This window comes from Dryas octopetala, chromosome 7 (genome assembly GCF_963921425.1).
Source record: "Dryas octopetala chromosome 7, drDryOcto1.1, whole genome shotgun sequence".
Taxonomy (NCBI): Eukaryota; Viridiplantae; Streptophyta; class Magnoliopsida; order Rosales; family Rosaceae; genus Dryas; species Dryas octopetala.
In genome coordinates this window covers 4,504,726-4,522,067 of record NC_141372.1, presented here as the reverse complement: position 1 = coordinate 4,522,067, position 17,342 = coordinate 4,504,726, and the positions used below count along the sequence as shown (strand labels likewise).

The 17,342-nt window shown below is 38.2% G+C and overlaps 2 protein-coding genes across 5 annotated transcripts; both read right to left on the bottom strand.

Annotated features, from left to right (window-relative positions):
- Positions 1–3,043: 3,043 nt before the first annotated feature.
- Positions 3,044–6,164, bottom strand: LOC147278749 (transcription factor SPATULA-like). 2 transcript variants are annotated; one of them, XM_086249707.1, is made up of 6 exons: positions 5,628–6,164; positions 5,296–5,394; positions 5,103–5,168; positions 4,952–5,017; positions 3,395–3,718; positions 3,044–3,317 (listed from the first exon to the last, which is right to left on the bottom strand). In XM_086249707.1, the coding sequence occupies exons 1-6, from the start codon at positions 6,045–6,047 to the stop codon at positions 3,210–3,212; spliced, it is 1,083 nt and encodes a 360-aa protein (XP_086105833.1). In that variant the 5' UTR covers positions 6,048–6,164; the 3' UTR covers positions 3,044–3,209. The 2 variants fall into 2 exon arrangements, with proteins under 2 accessions (XP_086105833.1, XP_086105834.1); XM_086249708.1 differs by having other exon boundaries at positions 5,296–5,391.
- Positions 6,165–7,634: 1,470 nt separating this feature from the next.
- Positions 7,635–13,780, bottom strand: LOC147278748 (putative E3 ubiquitin-protein ligase RHG1A). Of its 3 annotated transcripts, none has more exons than XM_086251575.1 (6): positions 13,757–13,780; positions 10,162–11,986; positions 9,257–9,310; positions 8,392–8,490; positions 8,156–8,299; positions 7,635–8,074 (listed from the first exon to the last, which is right to left on the bottom strand). In XM_086251575.1, the coding sequence occupies exons 2-6, from the start codon at positions 11,893–11,895 to the stop codon at positions 7,943–7,945; spliced, it is 2,163 nt and encodes a 720-aa protein (XP_086107701.1). In that variant the 5' UTR covers positions 11,896–11,986; positions 13,757–13,780; the 3' UTR covers positions 7,635–7,942. The 3 variants fall into 3 exon arrangements, with proteins under 3 accessions (XP_086107701.1, XP_086107700.1, XP_086107703.1); XM_086251574.1 differs by lacking the exon at positions 13,757–13,780 and adding an exon at positions 13,331–13,572; XM_086251577.1 differs by lacking the exon at positions 13,757–13,780 and adding an exon at positions 13,331–13,572 and having other exon boundaries at positions 9,257–9,307.
- Positions 13,781–17,342: the final 3,562 nt, after the last annotated feature.

Here is a 17,342-nt window from a genome sequence, read left to right as displayed (position 1 = left end):
ATGATCTGTACGTTTTGTTTCAGGGGCTTCAGAATGAGAGGGAGACAGAGAGAGGAGAGAGATATATAGGAATTGGTTAAGAACTTGAGAGGGACGTTTTCACAAACAGGAGAAAGGTGAGAAAGGTGGTAAATAAGGCTTGAGGATATGATTTAGATGCCACACAACAAAATACAATCATGAGACAATGCCGTTATTTGGCGTCCAAACAAAAACGGAAGCTAAGCGCGTGTCCAAAAACACTTCTTAACGCGGGCCTGCCCTTATGGGCTTCTTACTCATTCACCCTCCTTCGCGCCTTTATTACACAATCACCCTCGCTCTTCCCACTCTCCCACTCTACTACTCAATCTTCCCAAAAGGAAAAATTAAAAAAGTATAAAAGTATTGATTATATTTATTCTCAAGAAATATTAAAAGTTTTTAAACAAAAGTCATTTACTAAGGTCAAATTACTCTTCAAATAATTACCATATAAGAAAAATTGATATTTTAAAGTTGGGCAAATTACACAAAAGTACTTCAACTAACCACCCTATATCACTTGAGTACCCCAATTAAAAAAAGTTGCTCGTAGGTACCTCAATTACTAATTTTGCACACCCAGATACCTCCGTCAACTTTTCCGTCAGACCTGCTGTTAATTGCTTACGTGGCACACTAAAAACATGCCACGTGAACAAAAAAATTAAAAAAAAATTTAAAAAATGAACTAATTATTTAAAAAAACTAAAAAAAATTAAAAACTCAAAAACTAAAAACAAAAAAAAACAAAAAAAAAAATGGAGTTGCAGGGGCTAGCTCCCAGCCTCCCTCCGCCTCCCACCCCTCCCAGCCATCCCTCCCTCCGACCCCAGCTACCCTGCCGCCGATCCACCCACCACGCCGCCGACCCACTCGACCACTCACCCCCTCTCTCCTCTCTCTGCCTCACTCTCTCTCTCTCTCTCTCCTCGCCCCTCACTTTCTCTCTCGGCCTCGCTCTCTCTCTCTCCCCGACCGAGCCACCCACCCCCTTTTTCTCCCCTCCCATCTCCTCTCTCTCTACCTCACTCTTTCTCTTTCTCTCTCTCCCCGAAACCCCAGCCCTGACCCGCCCGCCCTGAGCTCCACCTTCGTTCAGATTTATAAGAGAGAGATAGAGAGAGAGAGAGAGAGAGAGAGAGAGAGAGAGAGAAACAGAGGGAGAGAGAATGACAGAAAGAGAGAGATGAAGCTGGTGGCCGGAGAAGGGAGGGAGGTGGGTAGGTCACTGGGGGAGGCAAAGGGAGGAGGGTTGGGTCACTAGGCTCGGGCTGGGCTTAAGCTAGGGTTTCGGGGAGAGAGAGAGTTAGAGAGAGAGAGGAGAGAGGCGTGGAAAAAGATGAGGTGGGTTGGCGGCGTGGTGACTGGGGTCGGCGGCAAGGTGGCTAGGGTCGGAGGGGTGGTTGGCTGGGTTGGGTGGGTCTCGGAGGGAGGGTGGGAGGCGGAGGGAGGTTGGGAGCTAGCCCCTGCAACTCCCCTGCAACTCCTTCCTTTTTTTTGTTTTTTTTTATTTTTTTGTCCACGTGGCATGTTTCTAGTGTGCCACGTAGGCAATTAACGGCAGGCCTGACGGAAAAGTTGACGGAGGTACCTAGGTGTGCAAAATCAGTAATTGAAGTACCTACGAGCAACTTTTTTTTATTGGAGTACTCAAGTGATATAGAGTGGTTAGTTGAGGTACTTTTATGTAATTTGCCCTTTAAAGTTTTGACCGAATTTTGAAAAAAATTATATAAAGTAAGCTCATTGCTCACTTCTTTATGAGTTTTTATTGTTATATGTTTTAAGTAAATTTATTAAAGAATGGATTGACCATCCGCAGAGTCATGCGAGAGGCGAGGTACAGGCTCCTTTGATTTTTTCTTAAAATTTATATAACATATATATCTAAGTAAATTACATCATTACCCTTAAAATTCTTGAAACGTTGTCCTCCTCTCTTGTATATTTTCTCAAGGGTGTTGTTAGTGGCACGACAAATCAGCAGTGAGGGAGAAGCTTAAGATAGGATTGGAAGAAAATGAAATAGGAGCAATATCAAAAAAAAGGGATGAGAATGTAGCAAAGGAACGAGATAAATTTAAGAAAATTAATGGTTATTATTAACAATCTAAAAAAAACAAAATGGGTATTGAAATTTAGAGAAAAATTCAAAATTTTCCAAAATATCAAACATGTGGCAACATTTAAATAGAGAAGTTACACCACTAGGCACCTTAACATACAATCATTTCTCCACAAAATTAAGAAATGAAGAGTTTCACACAAAAAAGAATGGAAGAATCAATATGAATCAGTGGCATTCTGGTAAATTGCAGTGAAGTTGGCGGACAAATAAAGCATAGATGCGACACAATAAGAAGTTCTTTTTGTTTTTGTCTTTGTTTTTGGACTGACACAATAAGAAGTTAAAAACAGCAGCAGCCATGATACATCCGTTAATTATGATTTGCGGTTCAAAAGAAATCTGACAGCGAAACCACCCCATCCTTTTCACTCACAGCGTTTCCATTGCTCAAAGCTGCAGAGAATGAGAGAAACACACTTCCCCTCTGGCCTCTTCTTCTACTTTAGCCCTTTAGGATCTTCACAGAAGCAGTTATTTGTCCCAAACAGAAGCAGTTTTTTAAAAAACATATATAAAATCAACAAGCAGCTTTATTCTTCATTGAGTTGGAGAGTTTCGGTTTCGGGAATGATTTCAGCTACAAACTTTGTTCTTCATTCTTGGGTTTCCAATGCTCTTTGGGCTATTGTTTTAGTAAGGATATCATGGCCTGGATGAAGCCATGAAGGAGACCTTTAAGCTTTTGGACCTGTTTAAACTATCACTCCCCAATTAAAAAGTTAAAAAGTAGATTTACAAAATGATCAAACCAAGATTAGCAGCCACCGCAGACCATCATTTACCAACCCAACTCTTCCTAACACATAATTTTGCTCAAAAAGTGCAGCAATTGCGACATCCATCCAAGCTACAAAAGACCATGGCTTTATAAAATGACAAATACCAGGACTGCTGAGTATTTTTTACAAGTACAAATTAAGAAGTATCAACAATTCGACAGTAATTTGGCCACAAAAAAAAAAAAAAACAATTCGACAGTGAAAAATGTCAGCAGTTTAGAGGATCATGGTCGTCTCTTGGTTGAACAAAAAGAAGTGTCTGAAAACAGGCTGCAATGTCATACGTCCGGTCTCTTTGAGGATAAAATATCAACATCTGAAGAAGAGTTTTTCCCAGTTCGACTGCAATCTAATTTTGGTTGTGGTTCACCATCACCGAAGAGTTCCTTCACACAGCAAGACAATGATCAGCATTAGTCGTCAAAATTCTGATAAACTACTCAAGCATTCATGCTAGAGTTACCTTAGAAGAGGTGGGGATACTGAAGGGTCTGTAGTTAGCCTGAACCGGTGGTTCAAAAGCGAATGAGGCTTCTGAAGTTGGGACATTTGCAACTGAAGGTATGACCATTTGCTGATTTGAGATCGTGCATCCACTGGAAATATTAAAAGCAGATTGCATCGAGTTCTCTTCACTTCCATAAAATGGGCTTATTTCTTTGCTAGATTTCAGAATTTCATTACTTCCTTCATCAAAGCCCAACCCCATATGAGGCAGCTCTATAGGCTGCACAACTCCTGGTAAGCACATTGGATGCAAACTCAACCCATTTCTCATTGTTAGCATCTGCAAATACAATCAGAAGGAAAAAGTATATCAGCTTTATTATGAATGAATTTTCCATCCTTCTGCATTATGAAAGAGGGAGGGATGAAGGATGTATTACAGAAACAACATCTGAAGTAGCAGTCTCATACACAAGACAAACCTACTTTAGCTGTTGGTCACATAATTTCCCACTTAAAAGTAATACAGCATTTTTGGTAGAACACCAGAAATCTTTCAAGTGAAACCCAAATACTGTTAGTTCTCAATTAACAAGCTTTGCCCTCCTTTGCATTTGACGATTTGTGTAGAAAATAAAATTGTGCATCATTGGAGAACAGGGTTAGAATGTTAACTAAGGTTTGGCTCATGATAAGAGCAATACATGAAGACATCACACCAGAAGAAGAGATGCACCATTCACACTATTACTCACTTTCAAGGAATTCCCAGAAACAAAGGACAAGACAACCTTCCCTCGTCAAGCATATGATAAGAGAAAGATGACCTAGGTCACACAGAAACAGCAAATTTGATGTCATGTCAGATCATGGATGAAAGACAGCCAAGTCCCTATAGCTTTCAAGTCCATGCATGATGACACAGGATAAATTGTATGGGTTCTTCAGGAAATATCAAAGAATACCTTTTGGTGTCATACGATGATGCCAGAACAATGTTAATCTAACAATGCATAGCATGTAGCATGTTATATAGGCTCCTAATGTATTCTTCTCCAAAATTTATATGAATATTGTCAGAACCCCTAACATATATGTAGCAACGATTTATAAAATTTTCATTTAGTTTGAGAGACCTACTAGATAGGCAATGTAAGCCATTTGTTGTAAATAAAGAAATACTGCAGCACAGTTTAGACAGGCTTGTTAGGAATGCAATGATCAGGTTTACATTAAGTGCTTCATCAAAACTAGTTGCAAACTTTTGTTAATTTCAATCGAGTCAGCTATAAACAAAACAATAGTTACTCAATCCTGCTTGAGAGCAAAGTTCACTCTTTAAGTGTGTCACATCTTATTGCCGCACCAAGCAGCAATAATAGCACTGAGTAGAATCCATTTTAAATTTGAATTTAAACAACAGAATATCAACTTCACAGCTAAAGATTTATGCTAGTCAACATGATTATCTTTGAACAGGGCAAAATTGGGGTAAAACTGTTATCAGAATTTGACCAAACAAAATTAAAATGTTATTAGAATTATATTCCCAGCACAGTGAAAACTATCTCACCTGTACTTGAAGCTGGAGCTGCTTCAAATATTCAATTGCTTCATCCAGCATTGAAGCCTTATCCGTCTAACAAAAACAAAAGACCAATGCAATTAATCATTTGAAAAATAAAGCACAAGAAAAGGCTGTACAAGTTTTTGGACAAGTGTACCTTGTTAGAATTTGGAATCAGGTTCTGCAAGGCTTTCATTTTCTCATTAATCCTACTCCTCCTTCTCTGTCCACCAATCAAAACAACCCACAAATCAAAATCCCTTTTGTCACAGACTCAAATCCTAAACCTTGAGACCCAACCCAACCTTTTCAATGGTCCAAAAAACACACAAGGGAAAAAAAGACCCAACCTTTTCCGACAGATTATGGACCTCAGCAGCTCTGGTCCTCTTGGATAAACTACGTGGCGGGGATGGGTTTAATCGCACCTCTGAAGCCTCGGGACCCTTCTAATTCCACCAAAAGCCCCCAAAGATTTCAAATTTCCACGTAATTAAGGTTGAACCAACTGATACAAAAACAATAAGAAAAGAAAAAGTTCCATCTCTTTTTTTTTCCCTCTTTTCTTACTATGTCGTTTTCATTGATTTTAAATTCAAAGTTGATTGCTCCAACTTTTCCACTGAATTTTCTCGGCAACCAAGCAGAATTCAGAAAATAAAGAAAAAACAAAAAGAAATACCTCACTATCTTCACAGCTAAAGTCACCGAGATCATTCTCAGACGAATTCCTCCTCCGCTTCAAGGACGTGTTGGAGTCAGACTCAATACATTCTTTCACCTCTGCCGGGAAATAGGCGCCGGAATCGGAGAAATTGAAACCGGACGAGGATTGCAACACCGCAGTGGAGTTCCCGTCCACGACCCGCCGGTCGGGGTCGGAGAGGTCGGCCGATCGGGCGAAAGGAGGCTCGAAAATGAAGAGCTCAGACGACGCCGTAGGGTGGGGTGGCGCTGACGAATGCAGTAGATGCATGTAAGTGGCGGTCTTGATGGGCATGCAAGAAGAAGAGGAGGAGGAAGCGGAGGAGCCGTGGAGGAGTTGGCTGAGTATGTTTGAGATTTCCTCGGAGTCCGGTGCTGCTCCGTACAGATCCGCCATAATTGAAAACCAAGCGGACGAGAAAGAGAAGAAGAAGAAGAAGAAGGGAGGCTTAGTCTGTTAGCATCGTCATCGGTACTTTGCTTTCTCTCTACTTTTTCTTGTTGGGTACTTGGGTTTGGCTTCTCTCTCTCTCTCTCTCTTTTTCTGTGCTGTTTTTGGCACTTCCTTAAATCTTAACAAGGTTTAAACTTGTAAAGCTCATAATTTGGTCTCTCCCGCGCTAAGTGTCAAATACTCAAATGTCATCCTCTGCAATAATTATGCTATATTCCCATTTTATATTATTTCCAGAGTTCCATTGTTTTCTGTATATTCAATGCTGTCCCTTATTTTTAGTTATTTACAATAGCTGCATCATAAACTTTATTGATTTATTTATTTTACCAATTCAGGTGAGATGATAATATTTTAATAACTAAAATAAATAAGATCCCTAATGAATTCAAATATTAACAAATACATAAGTTAATATATTTTTAACAAAATAACATTACTTTATAAAATAATATCGATATATGATATATACGACTTACGAGTCTATATTAGAGATGACAATGGATTTATTTTTATTAAGTAAAATATAAATGAGATCTGGTAAGATAGTCTAGATAGAGTAGGGCTCAAAGTGCCTTTTTTTTTTTCTAGAGATTATTTTTCCTTACTAAATTGATCAATGTCACTATAACATTTGTCACTATAACCTTCTTCAAATTCATAATTTCATATGGACATGTCACATGTCTGTTGTTAATTTTCAAAAATCACAAAGCAAGTGGGCAAAAATCTAAATAACCTTTGTGAGTACCCATTTTTAATGCGTGTTGTTCAACGTTTGAATGGGTTAAAGTCAAACATATCATGATGTCCTCCTTCACCGACCACCGTCTTATCCAACCAAACGTCACCTTTGCCTGCAAGGAGAATTTATTAAGAGACCAAAAGTGCAATTCCCGAGGACCCTTTTAGTGGCGTGTTTAGCTGCGGCCTATATGCTCTGCATAACACGATTTTGAAGCTTTACTTGTTTGCCTAATATTTTTCCTTTATAAGAAAATTCAGCTACGGGTTCCAATCCTAAAGAGTAAAGGTGGCCTTAATAACAAGGAAGATGAAAATCTAGGCACAAAAATATTTCTCCACGTTTCTTGTTCTACAATTTAATTGGCTCCTAATCCTAACCATGATGAAACATCAAAATGATGATATAACATATGAATGACATGATATATCATGAAGGAACTTGATGGAAACTTGCACTAGGCATTTACCTTTGTTGTTCACAGCTAATAAAGCCACATGCATTCAAAGTATAACAGAGTCATACCATATGCACATAACAATAAAATGATACATACGTTGGTCAACACCAAAAGATGAACCTCTTGAACGTTTTTTGTAAATACCAAAAAAATTGAGAGCCTAGTAATAAGATCTAAGACCTGACTGCATTGCAGAGTTTGAACAACCATGCAGCAGCACCATGGAAACCTCAAAGAGAAACAAAAAGGCCTATGAGATCTTGAAATCTGAGATATACCAAAAAAATCTGGAGCACAAAGGGATCAAACCATTACAAAACATTCATCTTGAAACCTAGTCATTCATTGATAAAATGAAAAGTCAGTACCAGTTTTGCTTTTCCAACTTCGAAATTTTCTGCTGCCTCCAATAGGAGGTCACTGGTTTTATATAGAATAAAAAATAATAGTAAATTTCCACTCGACTCTTGGTGAAGTAGTGGCTTGGACTAACTTCAGTTCGACAAACACGGAAAGGAGAGGCATTGAGGCTTTGGAACTGGGTGAACCAATATAGGCAGCAGCCCAATTCCATTAGCAACCCTCTTTGCCTAATTGGAGGAAAAACTAGCCTGCAAAAACATTGATGCCGACTCACGGTGCCAGGGCTGTAGTTTTACAAATGGGGCACAAATTCTTGTGCATCAGCCAATGTTTAATGCAGTCACTGTGGAAATCATGCCCACATTCAAGCATTCCAAGATCATCTCCTTCATTATATTCCTCCTGCATATAATAGCAAAAATTAATCAAGCAAAAAAGAAACTTTATAACTAACATAGACACACAGTATCATGTGGTATTTACCTGGCATACACAACATGGCTCTGCGTCTGCCTCTGCCTGAGATCCTACTGCAATATAGTTCTTATGTTTCAAACGATTTGATATAGTTTCTTCACTCAATCCAGTGTTCACATTTCCAATGCGCTCTTCCAGAGCCAACAATTCCTATATTAATCATAAAGTTCGCCTTAGAAATCTCGTTTATAACAATAGGGAAACAAATTGACTTTTTTTTTTCTTTATTATGTATCAATTACCTCATAAGACATATTATCGACGTCAAGTCGCATATCCCTATGCCGGTCGTGAATATCAGCAACGCCAAAAAGTACCGACTGGTCAAGAATCATAACATCCTGACACAAAGTAGCAGAATTCAAATGTCAGACCACATTCAAAGAGAAAATTCTCTAATCTGTTAATAGAATTTAGTTAAAATATTGTTATACCAGAAATAAGAAACATTGACTCCCCAAATTTACGAAGAAAATATTCATGCCCTTAACTTCAAAAACCAGAATCCCGTTTTGTTCAAAGTAAAAATGTAATATCCCGAGGCGGCAAGGCCCAATATTTCCCTGCTCCCTGAGCTACTTTTACCATCCTAATTCTTACATGATATCTCAATTTTATGGACTTCTAAATCTAATCATCCAGAGACTCCTTTTTCATCCGTTTCTTTATGTTCAGCAATTGGCATGTCCTGGATAAGCTTAGGCATTACAACTGAATTGCTTTACCAAAATCAACAATTACACCTAAATTGTAGACACAACTTTTACGAAAATTCAAAATAGTTTAAAATGTCATGAGTTGTGCCTGTTTGGAAACAACTTTTACAAGTTACCGCAGTTTTATAACAGCTTATTAGAAGCTCTAAGCATCATTAGATGCTATTAATATCATTTAATGAAGCCTCTCCAAGTCTTTCACATATCAGTTTAACTTTTAATTAATCAATAATCAGAATTCAAGTTTATGGCTTCTGAAGAAAGATTTCTAGCTATTTGCAACCAAAGACATCCAGATTACAGTATTGTGCTTTATCAAGGCAATAGATTCCTTTTCAAGACTAATTAGACTGATATGCTTCAATATACACAGCATAAATAAAATTCTAACCTCAAATCGCAAGCTCTCGCCCCTTCGCATCAGACCCAAGACATTGCAAATCTGCTAAAGAGAGAAAAGAAAATCTTCATAAGCTCTAGATGAATTAGTGAAATAACATGAAATTTCGATAATGTAACTAGCTGGAGACATAAAAAATAGAAACTATAACAAAATTCATTTTTACACAAAGTAGATAAACTTGACTGAAACATTCCGGGAAATTAATTATGAACATTTGAGAAGAGACTACACATATTTCTGAGAATGCTAAATGCTTCTGTGTATGTAGAGAGAGAGAGAAAGAGAGGATTGTTCAAGCACTTATTAGTTAATAGTTTAATAAGGCACATACCATGTTCTACGTTGTTGGATGACAATTGTGAATAAGACACACCTCGCCTACTTACATGCTCTAAACCTTTATCCTATTAACCGTTAGGATTTTCATCCAACGATGTAGAAAATGAAAAGTGATTTCCTATGTATATAAAAGATATGAAAGTAGTAATATTCTCTCATCCTACGAATTTACATTTCTCACAATTGATGCCATTGATTATATTGTGATAGAGACTCTAAAACATACAAAATTGAACATATGGAATACGTTGAAAAAAGAATCTCCACCATCAGACAACATTCAATATCAGAACCACTAAAAGTTATATTGATAATACAGGGAGAAAAAGTATAATGATAATAATTGACTAGGAGCAAACAGGTGATTACTTAAACCGTAGATCATCGGGATCGTAATTATAATCAGATATCTGATGGTATCACAATCAATAGGTGATAAAGTACAAATGTGAGTTATTCCTGACATCCATCAGAATGCTTTAAATGATGAAATTAACAAATATATATTTTGAAGGAAAAACCTCACAGCCACAGAAGAGAGTTCTAAAACACACCTCAGATACAAGCCTGTTACTTCCTTCACCGGCAGCAGCCAAAGTCCGTAACGAGTAGGGAACCCCAAGTCCACCATCACCGTGTCTCTCCATCCATGATGCTGACCTTGGGTGAGACTGATGGTGACCGGGGTTACCAGCTCCAGATGATTGCAGCATCTCCTGTGATGATGCAGGGCCAGAACGCATTGGCAAATAATTACCGCTCTGGCTCCCAATCCCAGACTCATTACCAGCAGCAGAAAACAATGATCGACGAACATATTCGGATAATCTTCGAGGAAATTGCGGATAAGAATTGTGATGAGGAACCCATGTAGGAGCAGATGCTGGATGAAGACTCGAACTTGAGCCAGTCCGGGATGTAGAAGCAACATTTCCAGGAATACTTGCAATTCCACCGGCTAAATTTCTACTGGATGCACCTACAGGATGTCGAGCCAAATTTCTCAATTCAGTTGCTGGTACAAAAATAGGATGATCCAAAATGTTTCTCGCCATGCTTCTAGACCCCACTTCCTCACGCAGTGGAGCATCTCTGTCTCCAAAAACAACAGAGTTTGATAAGCTGCCAGTTCTTGAGCTAGAGCCTCCACTCCACCTTAACGATTGCACATTTTGTGGCAAAGCAGGAACATGGATGCCAACAGGCTGGTTCTGTGAACTCATATTATCTAGTGTTGGTGCTGGTCTCAGGTCCAGACTTTGTTCAACTGAAAGAAGACTTGGTGGAAGCTGGGAAGAGGAGACACTAGAATGTCGAGCAGCCCTCCCTGTTGAGAACCTAGTAGGGGGTACAGCATTTTGCTGATTTGATGGATTTATTCTCACACGGAAGTTTCTGTGAGAGCTTTCTGAGTTTCTTCCAACATTTGCATCAGGCATGCTGTCAGAAGTAAGTTCTCTCCCACCTGCTCCAAGTCGTTGATTCCCCTGTTCTGATGGGGCAGAAATGCTTAGGCTGCTGCCTGCACTATAGTGAGCAGGAACAGAAGGCCTTGCACCGCTATCTGTACGCTGAAAGTAACTACAACTTCCACTTACAGAAGACTGTCCAATATTTCCCTCAATAGCCTTTCTTTTACAAGATACACGGCGACCCTCCAATGAACAACCTGGTCTGCCATCATTCTCACCCACTAAAAATCCACCACTTCCAGAAGGAAGCAGAAAAGGATCAGAACTAATAGCGGGTCGAACCCGCTCATTTTCAGAAACATTATACTTGTATGTATTAGGACATTCCAAGGCTTGACTATTATCACCACCATGACCCGCAAAACCTGCATTTAGGTTCAGATTCTGTGGAACTGCATCAGAACTGGAACCTTGTGTAAATATAGTATTCACATTATTGTCCAGTGAGAGGTTATTAGTTGGCTCATAGCACCGCTCCTCTAACCTTGGACCAGCTTCACCACATGGATCCACTGATGATGACCATCCAAGTTCGGGTTTCCGCTCATCACGGCTTACATCACCCTGTGAGTTGCTTGAACTCGGTTCACCCAAACACCATCTGCTCAAGTTCTGCCTTTCGTGGCTCATAGAACTCACAAACCCAACATTCATATCACTGGGTGATTGTATATAGTCCGGAATCCGATTTTCTGCAGGATTCCTTGTGCCATTCCAGCAAATCTGCTGATCTATAGCAGCATCATTTGATGCACTTCCATGGTCAAAATCTAGCATTTCAGGCAAGGAACCGATAGTACCCCTCTGCCCTTGCATTAGGGCCAATAAGAATCTCCTTGTAAAGTATACGTAAAGAACTTGAAGAGGCCTTCAATACAACCAATACGCTATGTGCACTTTGGCAGATCTGACACAACAAAGTAGAAGAAAGGCTATAAATATCAATAATTCAAGAGCTGTAATGTAAGTTATACATACAAAATTAAGAGAAATATTTCGTTTTTTGTTCCTTTTGTTGATGAGTAAGAGAAACACAAATCTCCTGCACAGGCCAAGGAATTCTAAAAAATGTAAGTGTTCCAGGTCTTAAAATTTAGAATGCCTAATTGGAGGAAGAGGCTAGGGAAGTGTAAGTTCTGTTGCTTGCTGGCAATGCCTTTTAACATTTTGCTGCTGTTGATTATGTGTGAAATTACACAGGTATCAGAAGTTCAACTCCGACTTGAATGAAGAAGCTGAAAGGATCATAACCTCTGTTACTGGCTACTGATGCTTCAGAAGAAAAAAAAGGTTTATAACTTTATGCTCCTGTTGTGGGTGTTTTGGGAGTAAAGAGGGTGATTTTTGAAAACTATTATCTGTATTTGCAATGGCACCAGAACCTACTTGACCAAATGGATAGACACAAACTGAGCTTAGATTAATGATGAGATAATGATCAATCAACCCATGCTATTCAGACCTGCTAGCAGTTGAGCACCAGAAGAAAATGTTCTTTACCAATGTTACAGAAGTAAAAGAGTGAATGACTGAATGTGCAAACATCCTTAAATTCATAAACACAAGAGAGATAATAGCATTCACATTTCCACATACCACAAACCCCAGCCACACCAACTCCCACCAGTAAATGAAAGAATGATCTAAAAAATAAAACCCACAAATGAAACACTTCCAAGGGAATCAAATTCACATAAAATAGGCACACACCAGAAAATATGCAAGTTTTAGAGCACACAACGATGTCATACAATTGAAAGGTGCAAGCTTTCAAACAGACAACTGACCACACACACAGCACACGAAGAAATATTGACAGTAAAATTAGATATGGACTGATCAAAGCCATTTACTGGTAAAATTTCAAGATCGGTTCACCCACTGACAAGGTCAAATATGGATGGCCGAAAACCTTAAGCCAAAATCTCATTCCAAAGGAGCTAGTATCAAAAGGGATTCACATAATCAAACAACAAATGAAGACCCAGAAACAGATATCAAATATTAAGGACACAGACAAACCAAAAAACCGACGAGATGAGAAAGTAAGAATATTGGGTCTGTTAGAAAGGTGTAAAGGCTTCAAACAAAGCTATTCCCTTTACATATTCAGCTCCACAGATAACAAACAAGCATAACAAGAACAAAAATAAAAATTCGACCCATAAAAAAAAATCTAAGTCTTTCAAATCCAATCTTATCACCCACCGATCGATTGAAAAACACAAAGTAAACGAATAAATCTACATACCCAGATGAAGAAACCGATCTATCTAAAAAATATGGATCAGAAAACAAAAGGACTAGCCCGGAGATTCCGGGAGGATGATGAAAAACCTCTCCTTTCTTCCTTTTTCCCAAGAAAATGAAGAGGTAAGAAAACAAAACAAAACCCACTGAGAGAGAGAGCAATGGGGTTGGGAGAGAAAGAGAGAGGCTTTGGCCCTTTGGGTGGATGAAATGAAATACGGAAAGAGAAAGAGAGAGATTAAAGAGGACAGTAATCTTTAATTTACGAAATAACCCAAAGAGAGAGAGAACCAAGGAGAGTAATGGTCATAGAGCAGTTTCCTATCAAAGAAAAAAAGAATAAATACAAAAAAATAAATAAAATGAAAACAAACAAACGCCACCTACTAGGTGTTGAAGATAGAGATAGAGAGAAAAGGGTTCAAACCAGGTGCGCTTTGTTGGAGACTCGGAGTTGGGCCGCTTACCAAATGGCTCTTAATTTTGGGTTTTGGTTTTAGCCACTTTTAGGTTTAGTTTTAGTTTACTGTTACTTTTTTTTTCTCTGAAACCAACATATAAAAGACCCAAAGGCTCCCATTGTGCCTTAGCCTCACGCCAAGCACCTGCTGCCTCTCATATCATAACATACACCATCACATTTTCACATGCCCTGCCTCTTTCTCTCACTTTCTCTTGCATTTTCTTGAGGAGCCCTTTCTGACTTCGTGAGCTTGAGCTGTGTTTGAGTTGTGACCCCCCCCAACCAAAAAATTAAAAAAAAAGGTAAAGAATTTGTGTGAGTACACGTGGCATGCTATGATATATACCGGGTCCCACCCTTTGGATGACTTTAGATTTTGTTCATCTTCCCAAAAGATCTGGGCCATCTGGCTGGAGTATTATTAATTTTTGACTATCTATTAATTTTTGACTATCTATTTTCAGACTTTTTTTCCCATCACATGGTTGGACAAAGAAAACAAACCCAACAAAAAAAAAATGAAAATCTATCTTCTGGGTAGGAGGTAACAATAATGACCCAAAAACGAATTACCATATGGGTCACTTAATTATTCTGTCGGTACAATTTTGGTGTCAAATGGGCATGGGTATTGCCTTGTTGGTCTTGGTGCTTGATCATTTTGAAGACACTAGGAAAGGCATTTTCTTTTTCTTTTTTTGACCCTTTAAGCCACACAAGGAGGAGTCTTTGTGTCTTGGTATGCATTGTGTGTATAACTTTGCTTAAAAGAGGTGTGAATACAAAGACCTAATGTCCCTATTAAGTATCCTCCCACCAGGTTCTTCCCTAACTCTTTTAAATGGTGTTGCTGTTGCCTACCGTTCATATCTCATTCGTGGGCCTCTTTCACGTTAGTTTTGGTCCTATTTGGTGCTTTTGTTTTTCTATTCCCTCTTACCTTTCAAAGGTGGTTGCTTTGCTTTTTATCTTGGTATAGTATTATTTTCTTTTTTTGTATATGGGGGTGTGTGTGTGTTTTACTTTTTTTTCGTTTTTTGATAAGATGTGTGTGTTTTAATTTGAGGCCACGAAAACTAACTCCATGCTGTCCTTATGGGTTGCTTATATAACCCATTTGCGTAATAGCTCTTTTGAAAAACCCACATTATTAATATAATCTCTCAGTGATGGGATAAGATTGACGATTCCTCCACCAAAGCGAATATTAGGAATTTTGGTGCTTTTGAGGGGATGGAGAAAACTTGACAGCCTAAAACTCTAGCTAGGGAACACGCCAAGGGCTCATCCCAGAAGAATATCTCAGAATACTCTATATTAAAAATTGGGTTGAGTTGGGTTGGATTGGGGTTGCATCAAATTGTTGAATTTGTTTTGCATCAAATTCAAAACAACACACTATAAAAATTGAGTGGTGCAAATTTGACACTTGCAATAAACAAAATTACTTGGAAGTTAGTGGGAGGTAATGTGCTGCCCTATAGAGAGAGAGAGAGAGATAGGAGGGAGAGCGAGTTGCCCGGGCAAAGGTTGTGGTGGTTGGGGAGAGTATGGGACCTAATCTCTGCAATTACTCTCTTAAATCCTTTTTCTGAAAAAGGTGGGTGGGTGTAGTTATTGAACCAATTTATTGATTGGTTCTTCTGAGGAACCAAAACCAATGACCCTTATGAGGCCTGCGCCAAAAACAACATAATTTTCTTGGTCATGTGAGGCCTTCTACAACAGCAGTGATTCCTAAATAATCAATACCAAATTAATTTTGAATATCAAAAAGTATAAAAATATAGATTTTAGAAATCACCAATACAATAATATTAAGACCCAAATATAAAAATATTAATATTTAACTTATTTATTTATTGGTAGGCTAGCTATTTAATTTGGTGATGGGTCAGTTATTTAATAACTTTTATTTATTAGTGGACCGACTATTTAATTTGGTTTTGGGTATAGTCTATACCCAAAATTGGGGATAATTTTTTTGTTTCAAAAAATTATAGAGATCATATTCCAGCCCATTGTGGCTGGACTATACCTATTTTATACCCAAAAAATGAGTTTGGAGATCAGATTCAAGCTGCATTGTGGAAGGCCTGATAATGGCAATGTAAATAGAGTTTTTGACATTTTTGTCTAGTAAAAACAAATATCACTAAATCAATAATTAGTTAGTAAAAAATATTATTTTAATTTTGGTTTTGTTAATAGAGGGTCAGGGAGCAAAATTGTCTCCTAGCAAGGAATGAAGAAAAAAACAAGATGATGAAATTACCTCTAGACAAGATGATGAAATTGCTAGATATTACCACAGAGAAAAAAACAGACAGAAAACACAGAGACACATATGGTAGGCAATAGCATTAACACAATAATAACTTAGAGATGGCAGTGCTGGTCTTAGATGCGAAATTGACCCATCTTTAAAGAGAAATTAGAGGTGAATCAGCATCCACGCAGATAGGTCCACTTGAAAGTTTCAGGGTGAGAAGCAAAGCAATAACTAATTGCGACTTGTGAAGTTAAATTATCAAATACAACTTTCTTCATGTCAATGTGTACAAATTGCAAAATAATTTCATGGTACCATTTGTCAGCTTTTAACTTAAACAGCTCCTCCTACCTAAAGTTGATAAGTAGATATGAGATTGCGGCATTAGCAATCGTGTTCAATTTTTAAATCCCTAATCAATGCAGTTACCAAACAACCCCTGTTTTTGGATTCGATAACTACATAGCTATATATTAGCCAAAAAAAAGGTCAAAATACTCAACAGTATTATTGACTCGTTCAAAAATAACAAAACACAAAAGCATTCCCACAATTTGTCATAGCTACCCAAAATTTGGGCAAGAGAAGGAGGGAATGCACATGAGAATTGGAAGGTAAAAACTAAAAACATACCAGAAACCTACACAGGCCTCAATTTACTTTGACTTTGAAGCACCATTTGTTTTGGCTGGGGAGACAAGTGTGGCCACAATTGTACGGGGAACTTAAACTGAAACATATTATAATCAACTACTGCTACAGTACCTACATAATGGTGGTCTCTCTCAAGTCTCAACAGGATGTCAAGTTGTCACACCCCTGAAATTGCTTGACTAAATTATTCAGAAATTTCAATTATCGAAACAGAGACGACTAAGAAAATGATATAACAAGGATGGGAATTAGATATTTAGATTAAGAGCATACTTAGATTAATTATCATCTAACAGTTGGTAAGAGCATACTTGCATCAGAATATTCTACAAAATGACGGAAGTCATGACAACAAAGTGGCCCATATGAATCAAAGTACTTGTACAAGTGTACAACATGTGATATGATTGGCGGTTATGCAAAACAACTTAGGGCGTGTTTGGTTTTTGGTTGGGTGGAATAAAATGGAATCATTCTTATGTTTGGACAATTCCAATGTTTGGTTCACACATAAGAATGGGAATGACATTCCCATTTCCAGACTAATGGAATGTGCATTCCAAAATTAAAGGGTTCCTACAGTTCCTACAATCCACTTGACTCTAGGAATTCAAACCTCAAACA